Source organism: Nuphar pumila, chromosome 9 (assembly GCF_984573655.1).
Source record: "Nuphar pumila chromosome 9, dmNupPumi1.hap1.1, whole genome shotgun sequence".
In the NCBI taxonomy this organism is placed as follows: Eukaryota; Viridiplantae; Streptophyta; class Magnoliopsida; order Nymphaeales; family Nymphaeaceae; genus Nuphar; species Nuphar pumila.
Genome location: NC_143257.1, coordinates 112,151,545 through 112,171,010, shown reverse-complemented (window position 1 = coordinate 112,171,010; position 19,466 = coordinate 112,151,545). Strand labels below are relative to the sequence as shown.

The 19,466-nt window shown below is 37.1% G+C and overlaps 1 protein-coding gene across 1 annotated transcript in view; it reads right to left on the bottom strand.

Moving 5' to 3' along the window:
* The window catches only part of LOC149828897 (uncharacterized), a 98,333-nt gene that overhangs the window by 67,103 nt on the left and 11,764 nt on the right, over positions 1 to 19,466 (bottom strand). Inside the window, exons 5-6 of the mRNA XM_090017790.1 lie at positions 301 to 393; positions 96 to 184 (exon numbers count right to left, since the gene is read on the bottom strand). Of these exons, the coding sequence (XP_089873916.1) occupies positions 96 to 184; positions 301 to 393 (182 nt within the window). The remainder of the gene's footprint in view (positions 1 to 95; positions 185 to 300; positions 394 to 19,466) is intronic.

Below are 19,466 nucleotides of genomic sequence, written 5' to 3'. Positions count from 1 at the left end.
ACTGTTAACAAGAGGCACACAAATAGGTAGATCAGGTTGAACAGAAGGCAAAATATAGGAAACACAAACATTAACATGGAATATAATAAGCTTACCTTGTACTGGGACCATTTCCAGGTACAGTAGATCCACAGCTATGACACCTAGTGTGATTTGGGCACAAATACGGACCAGAAGTAACATTCTGTAGGAAAAAGAAAATTATAAAAAGAGGCACTATTTTCATAATGTACAGCATAGAATACATAAATGTGCAATCAGTATAGAGCTCTAGTTGAAAGGTATTCAAAGACGGCTTACTTTATGTGGGGGATGCTGACAGTACGAATGGTAAGCACCATCACACCTCTTACAGAACATAAACTTTGTGGGATCTCCAGTTTTTCTACAAGCCTGATGAAAAACTGACACAACTGTTACTTTATTTGGTAAAATTACAGGTAAACAAGTATAATGAAAAGTTGAAGATGCACCAAATCTCAATATCAATAACTTGCTGGAATCTTCACGAGTACTAACAACAAATGCAGATCTTAACAACATATTGTCATGAAATGTATGCATGCAGTAATCTCTGATGATCACTTATGCAGAACACCCATGCAATGCTGAAAATTACATATCATAACTTGTAATTTAATTTCCAAAGAATGGCATTGCATTGAAACGTATCAGAAAAATCATAAATTTATGCAGCATAAACTTAAAAAGTAAAAAAAATCACATAATGGTTTATTATAAGTAAAGCTAAATAATGCAGTAAATAAACAACATATTAGAGTCAACAAACAAAAATACAACAATGAAAATTATTCGTGGACTCAAGGATGAGGGTTTCGGATTCGATTCGAAAGTTCAAAAAAAATTTAAAATGGGCCACGAGGACATGGAATTTTTTAATCAATAAAAAATAACATTAAAATTTGCCTTTTTATTAAAATAAAATTAAAATGTAATAAAATATTATTTTAAAATATTAAAATAATGTGTGTATGTGTTAGCTCATCTGTTCGTGTCACCATGGACACTCGGCCAAAATCGTGTGACTTGTTACATAGCTTGTATCTTTTGCTTCTTCATATGCATGAGAACTTTCTCCAACTTCTGAACTTAGTGGTGGATGTGGTGATGATGACTCGTGTTCATCAAACGTTCTCCCTTCAAAATCTGGTATAACTGCTGACAGTGGTTGACCATTGTGTTACGATCTTTGTAGATCATTGCCTAAGAATAAGTAAAAATTCCTATAAGGGTTTGATATATATATATATATATATATATATATATATATAAAGTGGGCATCACAGCTACTCGTACATCATTGCCTAAGAACAAGTAAAAGTTCCCACGAGAGTTTGCTATATATATAAATAGGTCCTATTTCTCGTTCTGCCCTATAGTTTTGAAGTGTTTTATGATAGATCTGAACCGTTAGATGTGTTTAGCATGCTCGATTTAGTGGGAATCGACTCTTGGATCATGTTTTTTCAACGAAAAAACATGTTTTTATGAGCCGGAAAAAATTGGCACCTTCATAGCCATCGATTTTGGATCACCGGAAAAACCTGTATACAGGACATATTCCAGTGATCCAAAAGCATGTTCCCACTAAACAAAACCTATAAATCAGGTCTATGGTGTTAGATGTGAAAAAAAAATGCCAAAAATGATGACTTTTGAGGGGGTAGAATGAGAAGGTGGGAAGGAGCGCACCTATAGATCACATCTATAATTTAATTATTTATTTATATTTATATATAAAGTGGGCATCACAGCTACACACTAGTGCCAAACCATTTTGTGTCCAGTCATAGCGCCACACTGAGAATTATAGTTCACCAATCATTTGGCTGATTGATAGTTTATATAGCTGGGGTTGATGTATCCAGCAGGCATACCCTGTGAGATCCCTCGCCCAAGAGAGATGGAGGAAAGAAAGAGAGAGAAAGAGAAATGCAAGAGAGGAGATCGAGAAAGAGAGATAGATAGCTCACCACACATAGACACTATTCTTCACTTTGAGGGAGAAGAGCCTCTTCAAATATGGAATTACTTTAGCCAAAATAATTTTCATTGCACGAATAAAATTCCCTCTCTTTTTTTAGAAGAATGTATGAATAAAATTCTCATTACAATAGTACTCATAAACTTTAATTAGACTCGAGCAAACCTGCCCTAACTTGAGCATCAAGCAACCCTGATTCTCCTAACAAGACAGCCTCTACCGGATTCAAACCCAGAGAACTAAGACCCAACTCATTATTGAAATCCAACCGAAAATCTATAAGGGTCATAAGACTCCAACTTAACTCAGATCCATAAACCATGCTAGATGGACTGTAACACGTTGACCTGTTCATTTGTTCATTTCTTGTAAGGTTATCATTTATATACGAACATTGGCTGGAATATTAGGATATTTTCACCGCTTTACAAAGTTGTCATAACCTATAAGATGAAATTTGAACCTACATGTTTTGGATATTAGTATTGGGATATGACGTGAACTGGACCTGAATCTGGATATATCCGATCCATATATATTTTGTGCTTTTATGGTTTCTTTTCTTATTCTCTTATTTACCCCTTTATGTAAAATCGTGTGTTTGTATCAGCAGGGGTATTCTCGTCATGTAACATACTTGTGTTCAATACATGAAGGAAAGATATAGAGCACGACCCATATTGGGATCATGCATTCATACAGCCTTAACTCTCTATCGTCTCTCTTTGTTCAGTTGAATAGTTCTGGAACATGAAATCTCACATGGTATCAGATCAGGTGAGATTATAGGATTGGTTGTCATTGATTTGAATAATCATTGAGATCACCAAGTGATGCCTTCTTCTAAAGGTATTTCCCTCTTTTCTTTCTTCAAATCTCTATCTCCTTATTCCTCTTCTTAATTGTTCTCTTCTTCTTGGTGTTTTCCTTTGATTTCTATTCTCCTTGATTATTGCTATTAAAGGTTCCCAATCATTGCTTTTCTTCCCTCTTAAAGTCGTCCTCAATATTTTGGGTATTTTGTCTTCAATATTTTGGGTATTTTGTCTTCGGTTTTCTCCTAGATCTCTCTCCATATCTTATCTAACACTCACTGTTAACAACTGATTCCATTGGGCTATTTTGTGTCACCGATTGACTAAGAATATTGTTCACGGGTATATCCTTGTTCATCGAGTGTCAGATTGATTTTGATCATCTGATCGAAGAATGGGTTATTGCGGCTTCTTTGCTGAAGATTGTGTGATTGTGAAGGATCTGCAAAAAAAATGCAGATCCAGTTGTTAAATAATGTGTCATAACCTAGGCTAACTAGGAATTTTTGTTCTTTTCTTTTTAGTTTAGTTAGTATAGGATTTTTCTTTTTTATTTTATAGCTTCTTTTACTAGCCAACATTTGACTTAGTCAAAAAGCTCACACTAAGCTCTTTCATTGTATATAAATATGGGGCATTGCCCCCTCACTATGTATCATTTTCTCTAGTGTGATTCTCAATCTATAATACATATTTTTTTCTCTCCTGTTGTTGCGTACCCTTTTTTGGGGTATTTTGTACGAACCTTTGTGGTTATTGTGAGTGTTCTTTTTCGACACTTTGGTTGGAGCTCTTTGAAGTATTGATTGGTGGTGATCTAAGAGCTCATCTTCTTACAAGGTATCAGAGCATGGTGATCAAGCTAAGTTTGTTTTCGGGGCATCATAAAACGGGTCATTCAAAGTTTGAAAAAGAAGTGAAGCTCTTTTGAAATTTCTAATCAAGTGTGCGTGAAATCGTGATCGCGTAAAAGCTTGGAGGAACACTCGTACTCGTTATCGGTGGTGGAGTACTCATTATCCTCACTTTCATCTCTTCTCTTCTTCTCCATTATTCTTCTTTTTTTCTTCTTTTTTTCTTGTAAAATGGATGACAATGATACGGTCACCATTAAACCCATTAAGCTCAATGATTCTAACTATGTTACATGGGCTTCAATTATGAAACACCTTATATGGGGAAAGGAGTTGTGGATATTAGTAGATGGGACCATTCGGAACTCAAACTAATCCTTAAAAAGGTAGAAGGTGAGAAAGAGACACCTCTTACAAAGTTTGAGAAAAATAAAGTCATTACCATTTACGAAAAAAAGTGGAAGGAATGGAGAATGGGACATCCCAAAGTTATGTCTTGACTCATTAGTAGTGTCGATATCAAAAAAATGTTCAAGTCTTGCAAAATTTGAACATGCAAATGATGTATGGAACTATCTTAAGAGAATGTATTCTCTTAAAGATATTGCACATGTGTGCAATTTATAAGATAAAGTACCAAATATAGTTCAAGGAGACAAGAGAACTAGAGAATACTATAATAGTTTGTTCGAATTATGGAAAGAGTAAGCGCTTCTTGAACCAAAGTGGCATTGTTCGAAAGACATAGAACTCCGTCAAAATCAAATAAATACGGAGCATTTTTTCCAATTTATTAATGGATTAAGATCGGAGTTTGAATCAACCAAATTTGTTCTCCTTCATCGAAGGAAAGTTCCTTCAATAGAAGACACGATATAAGAATTAAGCATGGAAGAAAATAGGCTTAAGAGGAGAATCTCCAAGTGTGATGATGACTTAGTCCTAGCCGTATCTAGACCAAAAAACTTGTAAAAATATCTTCAAGAATATCAAGTTCAAAGATGACTTGAATAATCCACACGATTCACAAAGAGAATAAGGGAACAAAGGCACAAGCAAAACAATCACAAAAGAACAAAGGCATAAAAAAAGTAAACTTTTATTAAGTGAGAGAGCATTACAAAGCTATATCATACAATGGGGAAACACCTTTTATTTATATACTACAAGGGACCCAAGGAAGGGCTCCCATATAGACGTTGGAGGGGTCCAACGTCTATAATGTGGACCCCTCCAAGATATGAAAAAAGAAAAAAAGGAAAATAAAAATAAAAAAGGAAAAGACGCATATTCAAGTGAATATGTGTGTTACATGTGAAAAGACAATTTTACCCCTAGAGGGTATTACAAAGAATATACATATATATGAGATACAATTTAACACCCCTCCTCAAACTTACGGTGTAATGACCGAAAGTTTGCCAAAGACAAAATTGAATCTAGGAGAGCATAGCGTCTTCATAAAAAAAATCAGCCAGTTGATATTCTGATATTACATAAGGTAGATCTATAACTTTCTTTAAATATTCTTCTTTAACATAGTGGCAGTCCATCTCGATATGCTTCGTGCGCTCATGAAAAGTATGATTTTTGGCAATATAGATTACACTCTTATTATCACAACACAATTTCGTGGGCTTTTGAACATGAATCCCCATGTCTTTCAACAGCTGGTGAATCTAAACAATCTCCATGGTTGTAATTGTCATGGTTCGGTATTCGGCTTCAGTAAATGATAAGGATACTTTTTGTCGCTTCTTGCATCAACAAGAGATTAATGATTCACCTAAGAACACGCAAAAACTAGTGGTGAAATGACGGTTATTTGGATCACCACCCCAATCAGAATCAGTATAAGCAATTAAATTTAACTCAGAAGATGAAGATAGAAATACTACCTTATTCAAGGATCCCTTTATATATCTGATGATTCGGAGAATTGCACTCATATGAACTGATGTAGGAGCATGCTGAAATTGACTTGTAACATGAACAGCATGTGAAATATCAGGTCTAGTGATGTTAAGATACATCAAAGACCCAACAAGTTACCTGTAAGGAGTGGAATCTTTTAGGAGAACCCCATCATCGATTTGTAACTTTATTCCTACCACTTCAGGGGTTTCACAAACTTTATCATCTAAAATTCCTAACCTATCAATAATCCCAAATGCAAGTTTAGTTTGAGATAAGAAATAACTCCTGCGAGTGCCTTTTGTAAAACTACGCATTTTTTGAATGTTGGATTCTCGCAAGAAAACCTTTTTCTTTAAAGTTTTTGCGCTCGTGTAAATCCGTGTCTTTTGTAAAAACGCAAGCTCACTACGAGGTAGGAAAAAGTACGCAACTGTATACCTTACGAGGTTGGATATATGTACTAATAATACATATATTACATCATACAGACCTGTGCATATTTCAGTGCGACGGCAAAGTATAAAGCAAGGCTCGATGTGTGAAACCGCATATCGAGCCAAATAAATGTGTAAGCAATGCACGAGGTATGAAACCGTACCCCGGCTAAATAAATGCGTAAGCAGTGCATGAAATATGAAACCGTACCCCGACTAAATAAATGTGTAAGCAATAGCATGTGCACATGATAGCGCGGCGGCAAAGTAAATGACATAAAACAATACTCGATATGTGAAACTACATATCGAGCTAAATAAATGCGTAAGCAAAAGCCTATGCACGTAAAAGCACAATGGCAAAGTAAATGACACAAAGCAATGCTCAATAAGTGAAACCGCATATCGAGCTAAATAAATGCATAAGCATAAGCCAATGTACGTAAAAGAGCAACGACAAAGTAAATGACATAAAGGAAAGAGGATAAGAATTGCAAAATTGCATCCTTGAATTAAATGTATATATATATATATATATCACAAGTTTTAAGATTTGTCCGTCTAAAGTAGAATTGCTCAAAAGTTTGTTAAAACAGAGCATCATCTGGCAAATCTCTTTACAAAAGGATTGACCAAACAGAGGTTTTGGTTTTTGAAAGGCAAGTTGTCCATGGTAAAAGACCATGTACAACTTGAGGGAGGATATTGGGATGTGACGTGATCTAGACTTGACTCTGGATATATCTGATCCATATATATTTTGTGTTTGTATGGTTTTGTTTCTTACTCTTATTTACCCCTTTATGTAAAATCTTGTGTTTGTATCAGCGGAGGTATTCTCATCATGTAACATACTTGTGTTCAATATATAAAGGAAAGATATAGAGCACAACCCATATTGGGATTGTGCATTCATACAGCCCTAACTCTCTATCGTTTCTCTCTGTTCTGCTGAATAGTTCTGGAACACAAGATCTCACCATTAGATCTCTTGCTCTTGATGTCATTGATAGATCTAACTCAAAAAAACAAAAACAAAATGAATGATTTGTAAGAGCATGCCAAAAACTAGAGTTTACCAAAGTATAATTCAATGGAGCCCTAGCCCATCCTGTGGTCCTAAACAAAGTTTCATCTAAAAAGAGAGTTCAAAAGCCTGAACCTCTCAGTAGAAAACTATCAACATGAGAGAGATCTCAAAATTTCCAAAGAAATGAAAATTGAGAAATTAGAGAAACTAATGGTGTTATCTTATTAACCATCTTCTAATGAAAGAAACTATCTATTAAAAGATTATCTTATTTATTATAAAGAAACTGTTTGATTGTTAACTATAATTATTTATTCTAACTATCAAAAATAACTATGGAATTCAAATAAATTGGAGGAACTTGATGAAGCCAACCACTTGAACCATGGGTCATGGAAAACAAACCAAAGAATCTCACCCACGAGAAATGTACCTTTTCTGACTGATCTGCCTACAAGAGTGGGACTCCATAGCCTACCCCTACTACTGATCTTCATTGCTATACCATTTGCTTTGTTATACTCCATGGATGAGGTAGTAGTAGATCCAACCATTATTATCAAAGCTATTAGACATTAATGTTAAAAGAGTGCGTCCCTTCAAGAGGATTGTGGAAGTTAAACAAAATTCACCAGTGGCTCTTTTTTTCTGTAGTCCCAAGTTCATCTATTTCTTGTCAAAAAGTTTAGTCTTCATCTTGAAAGGTCATATAATGCACAATGTTTCAAAATTTTTGGGATAAAAGTCATTTCTATTGTTTGAACAAGACCCTATAACTAAAGACCGCTAGGCCCATGGCGGAGGGTGTTGGGTGGATGCTTTTTTCATCCAACTGAGGAAAATCGCTAAGCATTCCATTGATTTTTTCTTTTTTTTACACATTGACACATCCTTCTGAAAAATAAAATATTGGTGATTAGTGGGGTAGCCTTTTCAATTACGATGTAAGATAGATGGTTGGCTCTCGATCAACAATTGCTACAGTCAGAAGAGAATTACTCGGAGTTAGAACTAGCATAATGAACAGTAATGGCTTGCGTGTATCAAAATGCTTATCCTTATCTTCAAATTTTTCAAACCCCTGCACGTTAGTCTTAGCCATGTTGCAAAATTATTGGTTACTATTCACATCATTCCTATTTTGATAATTGAAACGGCTTATAATTCTCAATTCTCTATGATGGCTAGGAGGTAAAATTTTCAAGCACAAGGAAATCATAATTATTATCATTCCCATTCATCCGTACTCCGCGTCATGCAATCAAAGAGCAAAGCAGCAATAGGTGGATCTTTTACCTATCAAACAAAAACCTTATGTTGTAAATGAGTCATCGTGGACAAAAACCTCCAATGGATGATAAAAACTGTTTATCACAATTCTTTATATAAAAAGTCATGATCCACCATAATCTTTCCCTGAACTACTTAGATTATAGATGATAGAGATCGTTGGGATTTCTCTACACTCAAATAAAAGTTGTAGAAATCATAATTTAATAATTATTATTGTTCCCATTCATATGCACTCTTTCATGTCGTGGACAAAACCCTTGGATGGCACCAATGGATGATAACAACTATTTATTGCAATTCTTCATATAAAAAGTCATGATCCACCATAATCTTTCCCTAAACTACTTAGATTATAGACGATAGAGATGGTTGGGTTTCCTATACCCTCAAATAAAAGTTGTACAGATAGATTGGTTGGGAGCAGGTCATCACCCCTAACCTTAACTAAAGAGTTTCAAGGGCACCAGCACTGATGCAAGGGCAAAGAACTGATTTTTGCGTTGATATCTGGCCATCAAGAAGAACTTTCTCCTGGCGAGCTCTTACTCTTCTTTGCAAAAGCCCTCCATCATTGTTGCACCATAAAAGTACTTTTTCCCAAGCAATGCAACCCTCATATATTCTATTTAGCAGTCTACAAGGGAATGTTTTCTTCCCAAGAGAGGCAAAGAAGTCACTAGAACTACAACATGACAATCCATGAATAGGTCCGGCAAGCACCTTTAGATGATCAGCCCATTATTGCAAATTGGTCAAAAGCAAGAATTGATAATTCTCCTCTATATTCCCACGCAATATCCTTCATCCAAAAACCGGGTTACATGTTGCACCAATGTCTTTTAGGGGCCATATTAGCTAATAATATATGCGATCTAATAAAAAAACAAGAATTTCTTACCTCAAATGCATAATGATAAAAGCAAAGGTAGAGACCACCTTCCTTGGCCACAATGAACACAAATGGACCTAATTTCTATGTTGATTCAGGCTCTAGAGATAATAGAAAGGAATAACCCCAAAAAATCTCAAGTCTCTAATCCTAGACAGCCATAGAAGGCACACCCAAAATGTGAAAAATGAATGTGACAGCCCTAAGGTCAAAATCAACTGCTAGTATATCACACACACACACACACACACATATCATCTAGTCAAAAGTGGCCACCTTCTAGAAAATCTCAAAAAAATATTGCCAAAAAATCGCATTTTTGGCAATATCCAAATTGTACAATGGCGCTTGGTGAATTTTTTTCTTACGAGTTTCAACTCAAGGGTGCAGGAGTTTTATCTTGAGGTGGCCCACTTACTGGATTTTTCTTATTCCACCCAATTTGGGGTCTTCGCTTTCCAGATGAAGCCAATGGGCCTCACTTTCAGGTCTTCACTTTCCAAAGTAAGCCACTTTCAGGTATTCACTTTTCAGAAGAAGCCTAAGCCCCACTTTCGGTTCTTCACTTTCCGAAAGAAGTCGAAGCCCCACTTTCAGGTCTTCACTTTTCGGATGAAGCCAATGGACGCTACTTTCAGGTGTTCACTTTTCAGAAGAAGCCTAACACCCACTCTCAAGTCTTCGGAAGAAGCTAGTGGGCCCCACTTTAGGTGTTCACTTTCCTAAGAAAGCAAATGTAAGTTGCAAACCTCAAACCCACGTTTTCTACCAGTCTTAACTCCACTTTTTATTAGAATATGGAACGGATATGGATCCAGTAGAGGATCCATATCCGATACAGCACATACATGTTTTATATTTTAATGTAATATGTATTACTAATACAGGGCAGTTTCGTCCATGTAAAATATTGTAATCCTATTAAGCTTAATGATGTATTAGTGCAGTCTCTTAAGAAAAGAGAGTGGCTACCGATTCCTCAAGAAGAGTCTGTTCTCTCTCACTCCTTTATCGATTTCTTCACAAAATACGTCAGCCCAAAGGCAGTTTTCACATGGTATCAGAGCAGTAGCATCACCGGGCGTAAAAAGGATTTTCATCAGGGGCGTGACAAGCTGAGTCCTTCTCCTCTTCATCAGGTCACTTTCATTAATTTTGTCTTTTTGTTTTTCTCCTTGAAAAGTCGAGTTCTTCTCCTCTCCTCTTCTCTTCTTATTTCACGCGAAAAGCTGATCTATCATTTTTTCTCTTCCTGTTTCACGCAAAATCTGAGTTCTACTTATTTCACGTGACTTCTCCTAGTCACGTGAATTTGGTCTGACAATTGCTTGTCACGCCTTCTCCTTCCTCATTCATTTTGCATGCACGAGCTTCACTATTTGTCTCACAGATCTGAATATATTCAGATCTGCTCTGCTGTGTGTCGCCTCCTCCTTCTTTCTTCCTGTTTCACGCGATCTCTCCTAGAAGATCACCAAGAAGATCACGCTTCCTCCTTCCTCATTCATTCACAGATCTGAATATCTGAAATAATATCTAAGATCAGTTGTTCACGTCTTCCTTTCATTTCTGTCGAGTTCTCATTTTTTTTTTAATCTTGTCGTGACATTGTCTGTTCTTTTTTTTTTTGCCGATTTCTGTCATAAATCATAAAGTTGTGTCATTTTATGATAACAGTCCAGTTTCAGCCACTATTTTCTTTCTGTCATAAAGCTGATTTTCTGTCATAAGTCTACAAATGGATACTTCAGTCAATTCTGGTCTTTCTTCCAATTTCCTGAGGCAGCTAGTTTCGGAAAAGCTAAATACAAACAACTATTTGACTTGGAAAAGGCAAATTACCCATTTTATTTGAAGTCAAGATCTTTCAAGTCACTTAGATGGCTCCACTCCAATGCCTCTGGAATTTATCACAACCGAAGCAAAAGAAGGCGGAGGATTGACAAACATCATTCGCAACCCTGCATTTGTTGCTTGGATGAAGCGCGATCAGGCCTTCGTCGCGTACATCACTTCCACATTGTCGCAAGAAATATTGGTTTTTATTCCTGATGATTGCACATCTAAAGTATTGTGGGAGACTCTAGCTCAGACCTACTCTCAGATATCAGAGGCTAAGGTGTTGTTTCTCAAGCGTGAATTTCAGCTTTTAAAAAAGGAGGCAATGACCATTATTGAATTTTTAAACCAAGTCAAAAGCATCACAGATCAATTAGCCATTGTTGGATATCTAGTGTCAGATAAAGAAAATGTGCAGTAGACACTGAATGCCCTGGGATCAGAGTATCATGTTCTTTTCACTTCTTTATTATGCTTGCCTATGTTGCCTAATTTTGAGAAATTACGTGCTAAACTCTTGCAGTACGAGATGTCTTTGAAAAGCATGTCTGATACAGGGCAATCATCTACGCATAAGGTTCTTGTCACAGGGATGTTTGTTGATCGTGCACGAGGAAAACGTGGCAGAGGCAAGGGAGCGCAAATCCAGGGTGGGCGTGGATTGCTACCTACACCAAATTTCACTGCCAACTTTTCAAAGAATGTTCCCACATGCTACCAGTGTAACAAACGAGGTCACATCAAAGCCAACTGTTGGTTCAACCCACAAAATCGTAATAGAACACAAAACAATAGAAATGTTGCTATATCAGGAACTCCAGGTACATTTTGGGTCGGTGATGATGCTAAAGATCTTCTCTTATCTGCTATGGCCAACTTGAATCTGAAACAGAATGATGATGGAATGTGGTATGTAGACTCTGAGCTCATTTCACTAGCAATGTAGGTAAGTTCTGAAATGAAATAGGGATCTTCGAAACACGAGCTTAGATTCACAAGGGAAAATGTCAAGAATGACACTAAAGCATAACCATTAAAAAGGGTATAACTAGAAATAAAATAAAAATAAAAAAGTATTCTTTATTGATATGAAAAACCAATTGCTTAAGAAGCATTGGAATTGAATACAAGAGGGGTTACACCCCTTTATATACACAGCTGAAAGAGGAGGACTCAATAGAGCTCTTGGACACAGTCCAACGACTCTAAATAGAGTCGTTGGATTGTGTCCAACAGCTCTATTGCTAGTCAAGTCTGGACAGGACTTGACTAGCAACTGTCATTTTAGTTCAAACTGAACTAGATGACATAAAGACAAAAAATAAAAATAAAGGAAAAAAGGTTATAAAAAAGAAAAAATGAAAAATATATTTATATATATATATATTATTATATATATGTACAGTTTTACATTTGAACACTCCCCTTCAAACTTACGGTACAATGAGCGAAAGTTTGTCTAAGAGAAAGTGAAATCGGGGAGCAGCGAGAGGCTTTGTAAAGAAGTCTGTTAACTGATATTCTGAAGTGACATATGGCAGATCAATTATCCCGTGTAAATATTCCTCTTTGACGTAGTGACAATCCATTTCGATGTGTTTGGTGCGTTCATGGAATGTTCTGTTACTGGCAATGTAGATCGCACTTTTGTTGTCACAGCACATTTGTGAAGCCTTTGTTGCTTCAACTCCCATGTCACTAAGCAATCATCGGAGCCAAACTACTTCCATGGTCGTGGTTGCCATGGCTTTGTCTTCAGCTTCGGTGGATGAGATAGATACATTCTGCTGCTTTTTAAACTTCCACGAGATCAATGATTCTCCTAAAAAAACACAAAAACCCGTGGTTGAATGTATGTTATTGGGATCACCTCCTCAATCAGCTTTAGTATATGAAATTAAATCAAGAGAAGAGGAGGAAGATAAGAAAAGTCCTCATGAAAGAGAGGACTGATGTATTTGATAATACGCATGATTGCTCTCATATGAACAGAAGTAGGAACATGTTGAAATTGACTTGCTGTGTGAACAGCATGTGCTATATCTGGTCTGGTAATGGATAGATAGGAAAGTGCCCCGACAAGTTGTTTGTAAGGAGTAGGGTCTGCAAGAAGTTCTTCATCATCAATCTTCATTTTAACATTAACAACTTCTGGAGTGTCGATTTTCTTATCATCAGTAATACCAGACCTGGAAACAATATCAAAAGCAAATTTAGTCTGCGATAATAAATATCCTGTAGGAGAATATGCAACTTCAATGCCTAAAAAATATCTCACCAAGCCTAAATCAGTCATTTCAAAATGAGATTTAAGAAGTGTTTTGATCGTTTCAACTCCATGTTTATCGCTTCCGGTGATGATCATATCATCCACATAGAGAAGAAGCACAATGATCCCTGCATCAGAATTCTTAATAAACAAAGCAGTGTCAGTTAAACAGAATTGAAAACCAATATCAATCATAACACGACTAAACCTATCATACCAAGCTTTTGGTGCTTGTTTAAGTCCATAAAGAGCTTTTTTTAAGCGAAGGACTTTACCCTTAGGAATACTTAGACCAGGAGGGGGTTCCATGTATATTTCTTCAACTAGCTTTCCATTTAAAAAATCATTTTTGACATTCATTTGAAAAATAGACAATTTTTTGATAGAAGCTAAGGCAATTAAGGTTCAGACAGTTGTCATTACGAGCCACCGGAGCAAAGGTTTCTTCGACATAATGCCACTTTGGTTGTAAAAGAAAAAGTTCTTCCCAAAGTTTGGACAACCTATTGTAATATTCACGAATAGTTTTGTCTCCTTGTGTCATCATTCGAACTTTTTCTTGGAGGTTGCACACGTGTGCAATATCTTTAAGGGAATACATATTCTTAAGGTATTCCCATGCCTTATCGGCATGATCAAATTTGGCAAGACTTGAGCATTTTTTAATGTCAACGCTATTGATAAGCCATGACATTATCTTCACATGAGATATTCTCCATTCTTTCTATTTCTTCTCGTATGAAGCAAGAGCCTTGATTTTCTTTTCTTCCGATAGAGGGACCTCTTTATCTCCCTCCTTTTTAGTGAGATAGCTTAGGTTTCGAATCAGAACCATCCACAATCCCCCATAGGCCTTTTCCCCATATATGGTGCTTCATGATTGAATCCCATGTTACATAGTTCGTATCGCTTAGTTTCATAGGCATGATGGTGACTTTATCATTGTCATCCATTGATTACATGGAGAGAAGGAATAGGGATACAAGAGAAACAATAAGTGAAATGAAAAAGAAAGAAGAAAATACAATACAACAAGATGTGAAATCTTCCCCAATAAAGTGATAAAACACTTCTCTTCAAGTGGCGAACACTTTTGCAAATGGGCACGAAAAATGAGGCAACTTTTCTTCAAATCTAATACTTCTGCAGCTCTGATACCATGAAATGAAATAGGGATCTTCGAAACACGAGCTTAGATTCACAAGGGAAAGTGTCAAGAATGACACTTAAGCATAACCCTTAAAAAGGGTATAACTGGAAACAAAATAAAAATAAAAAGGTATTCTTTATTGATATGAAAAACCAATTGCTTAAGAAGCATTGAAATTGAATACAAGAGGGGTTGCACCCCTTTATATACACAGCTGAAAGAGGAGGACTCAATAGAGCTGTAACGGCTCTAAATAGAGTCGTTGGACTGTGTCCAACAACTCTATTGCTAATCAAGTCTGGACAGGACTTGACTAGCAACTGTCATTCTAGTTCAAACTGAACTAGATGACATAAAGACAACAACAACAACAACTACGCCTTCATCCCAAAACAATTAGGGTCGGCGATATGAACCAACAAAGAAAATCATTCTGGGTCTTCCACATGAATCCTTCTCCTCCATTCATTTCTATCCAATGCCATGTCCTCGGTGAGGTTCAAAGCATTCATATCCTTGAACCTCACCGATGACATAAAGACAAAAAATAAAAATAAAAGAAAAAAGGTTACAGAAAAAAAAGAAATGAAAAATATATTTATATATATAATAATATTATATATATATATGCAGTTTTACATTTTAACAAGTTCTCTACTTTGACTCCCTATTTTGGTAAATCTAATATTGTAACTAGAGATGGGACTCACCACCCTATTTCAAACGTAGGCAACGTCCTCATCCCTTTGTCCAAGTCTTCATCCATTCCTTTATCTAATGTTCATGCACCAAACATTAAGAAAAATATTGTCTTTGTTTCTAAGCTTGTTGACTCTACCAATTCATCCGTGGAATTTACTCTTACTTCTGTCTTTGTCAAAGATCTTCAAACGAAGGAAATGTTCGTTAAAGTATGGAGAAGACTATGACGAGACTTTTAGTCCAGTTGTAAAAATGGGAACCATACGACTTGTGTTATCCTTAACGGTTCAGCATGGATGGCCTCTAAGTCAACTTGATGTTAAAATGCATTCTTAAATGGTGATCTAAAAGAAGAAGTCTACATGAAGCAGCCTCTTGGTTATGCAGAAAACAATCCTGAGACACATGTTTGTAGGTTGTGACGAGTCATCTATGGACTGAAGCAAGCATCATGTTCATGGTTTGACAGTTTCTCCATTGAAGTACAGCGATATGGATTCATTCGATCTCAACTTGATTATGTAAATTTTTCTCTCGGTTCCTGTATTGAGAAAGAGAAGAGAAATAGAGAGGGAGAGAGCGACTTCGACTGTCACGATTTCTATATGAAATCGTGACCTAAACTTAGGTATTTAAGTTACATTAAGGTATGGGTCTGGGTCTGGTGTATCCAGACCCGATAAATGAAAAACAAAAAAATACATTACATGTTACATAGATTGGGTACATGGATCGGATCCTATGCACCTTTTTCACCCCCCTCAAGTTGATCATGGTTTTGGACCATGAACAACTTGCTTTTAAGCATCCAAAAGCGATCCTTGGTTAGCCCTTTTGTAAATATGTCTGCAACCTGTCTTTCAGTACTGACAAACTCAGGTTCAATCTCTTTTTCTTCAACCTTCTGTCTCACAAAGTGTTGGTCGATCTCAATGTGTTTGGCACGACTGTGATGTACTGGATTGAAAGACATACTGATAGCACTTTGATTGTCGCAGAACAAGGCAGTGTGGGAGATCTTTTCTCCTACTTCAGTTAGAAGATGCCTGATCCATGTGACTTCGGCAGTGGCAGCAGCCATGGATCTATATTCAATCTCAGTGCTTGATCTAGCGATAGCTTTTTGTTTTCTACTGCTCCAAGAGACTAAATTTCTTCCAATGAAGGCACAATATCCTGATGTAGATCTTCTTTCGTCGGGATCTCCTGCCCAGGCTGCATCACAATATACAGCAATTTCGTGCTCGTTTTGGCCATGGGACTGTGGTAAATATATCAATCCATCCCCAATAGTCCCTTTTAGATATCTAAGGATCCTCTTGACCGCTTCCATATGTCCAGTACGTGGCGCATGCATAAATTGAGACACTTGATTGACTGAATAAACAATATCAGGTCTAGTGAATGTGAGGTATTGTAACATTCCTATTATGCTGCGATACCTAGTGGGGTCATCACACAGATCTCCATCATGAGCGCTAAGTTTTTGATGAAGTACACTCGGAGTTCCTAGAGGTTTGCAGTCTTTCATGCCTGTCTTGCTGAGAACATCTACGGTGTACTTGTGTTGAGTGAGTATCAATCCATGAGCCTGGTTGTCAACTTCTACACCAAGGAAATAGCGTAGAACTCCAAGGTCTTTCATTTTGAACCTTTGACCTAATAAGTCTTTTATTTCTTGAATGTGGTCCGCAGAGTTTCCTGTGATGATAATATCATCGACATAAATTAATAATAGAATGGTCACAGACTGGCTTTTAAAAATAAATAATGAGTGGTTCAGCATGGAACGTGAAAATCCATGTTTCTGAATTTCAGATGAGAAGCTATCAAACCAAGAGCGAGAGGCTTGCTTCAGGCCGTAGATGGCTCTTTTTAACCTGCATACATGGGTTTTACAATTTTGTTCTTGATATCCAGGGGGTTGTTCCATGTATACCTCCTCCTTCAAATCCCCATGTAAGAATGCATTTTTTACATCAAGCTGGCTCAACTTCCATCCATGTTCAACAGCCAGGGAAATGATAATTCGAATCGTTCCCATTCTTACAACCGGACTAAAGGTCTCATCATAGTCTTGCCCTGCTTCTTGAGTGAATCCTTTTGCTACAAGCCTTGCTTTATATCGTTCAATAGTTTCATCTGGCTTGTACTTGATTTTGTAGACCCATTTGCATCTGACAACATTTTTGTCGGGTGGTCTGGGAACAACTTCCCATGTTCCACATTCATGCAAGGCTTGCATTTCATCATTCATGGCTTCTACCCATTTCATAGAAGTTGTTGCCTGATAATACATGATGGGCTCTTCATCCTTATTGATGGCAGTTAAAAACAATTGAAGGTCCAAGGAGAAGTTGTTATAGCTAACCCACCTGTCAATAGGATGCCGTATGCGGTTTGATTTTCTGACTGCGAGGGTATGAGAAGGAGTAGGATTGGCGGCTGAGACCTGATCTAAAAGACTTGATGTTGTCGGTCTTTGTCTGGAATAGACAATGCCTTTGTATCTGCCCGGTACTTCCTCTGCATTCTGTGACCCCGACGTCCCAGTGTTCTCAAAAACCTCTTCTTCTTGTCGCACGCAATCTGAGGAACATGTTTCATTGGAGCCAGCAAAAAGTTCTGAGCTTAGCCAAGGATGGTAAATTTCAGTTGGCATACTCGTTGTGTTAGCTCCGTGATCAAAATTGTGTTCATCAAAGACAACATTTCTTGAGGTTCTGATACGTTTGTTGTTGGGATCATAACACCTATACCCTTTATAGTCATCTGCATATCCTACAAATCTGCACTTTTGGGCTTTGTCTTGAAACTTGTTTCTTAGGGACTGATCGATATGCACATAGCAAACACATCCAAAAACACGCAGATCATAATAACTGGGATAAGTTCCAAAAAGACAGTGATAAGGAGACTTATTTTCCAGAATAACCATAGGCAGTCTGTTTATCACAGTCTGTTTATCACATGCACAGCAGAATGGAAGGCTTTTGTCCATAAGTTGATGGGAAGATTGTTGTCATGAAGCATACTCATGGCACTTTCAACGATATGCCTGTGTTTTCGTTCAGCAATTCCATTTTGTTGAGGGGTGTGAGGACAGGACACCCTTCTTCCTATTCCATTACTTTGAAGAAAAGAGATAAAATCACGGGATGAGAATTCCCCACCTCCATCACATTGGAAAAATTGAATGGACTCAGAAAATTGATTTTTGACAAGTGAAAGAAAATTTTGAAACAAAGAGAAGACTTCCGACTTATTTTTTATGAAATATATCCAAGTGTATTGAGTATAGCTATCAACAAAGATTAGACAGTATTTGCTCCCAGATCCAGAAACAACTGGGGCTGGTCCCCATACATCAGAACAGATGATCTCAAAAGGTTTTGAAGCTCTCTTATTAATGGAATGAAAAGGCAATACATGACTCTTGCAGGAAAGACAACTGGAACATTTGTGACTGTTCTCATCCCTATTCAGACTTTCTTTTGGAATGAGATTATTAGATACAAGTTTCTCAATGAAATGACCCCCACAATGTCCTAATCGACTATGCCATAAGAATGGCTTATTACATTCAGAAATACTAAAAACATTAGCAGAAGAAGATTAACACGACTCTAATGAAGGCTCTGAATTCAGGTGGACAGGGCGGACAGCATGACAAGGAGCTTCTTCAAAGACATACATATTGCCTCGTCTCTTTCCTTCAGCGAATGTTTCCCTCGTGCGAAGGTCCTTGACCTGCACAGAGAAGGGAGTGAATTCAACTGAAGCATTATTATCATCAATAAGTTTGGAGACAGAGACAATATTTTTCTTAATGTCAGGAGCATGAAGAACGTCACAAAGAGTAAGAGTGCAATGTGACATGGGAATGACAGTTTTTCCAACATGAGAAACAGGATGGTGGGACCCATCTCCAGTGACAATCTTACTTTTTCCAAAATAAGGAATGGGATTAGAAATCTTACCTGCATCACCTGTTACATGAGTCGCTGCCCCTGAGTCGACAAACCAGGTGCCTTCATCGCTCTGCTTCAATTTCAACTCTGACAAGGCAGATATCAACAAATCTTTAATCTCTCCACTGCTTGAGAACTTCCTCTTGTTTTCTGTCTGTGGACCCTTTCCTTTATTCTCTGGATTATGCCAACAATTTGCCTTGATATGTCCCTTTTTATTACAAAGGAAGCAGGTAGGAATGGATCTTGGCCCCTGCGCATGAGCTAACATATTTGGAGTGGGAAGTAAACCACGCCC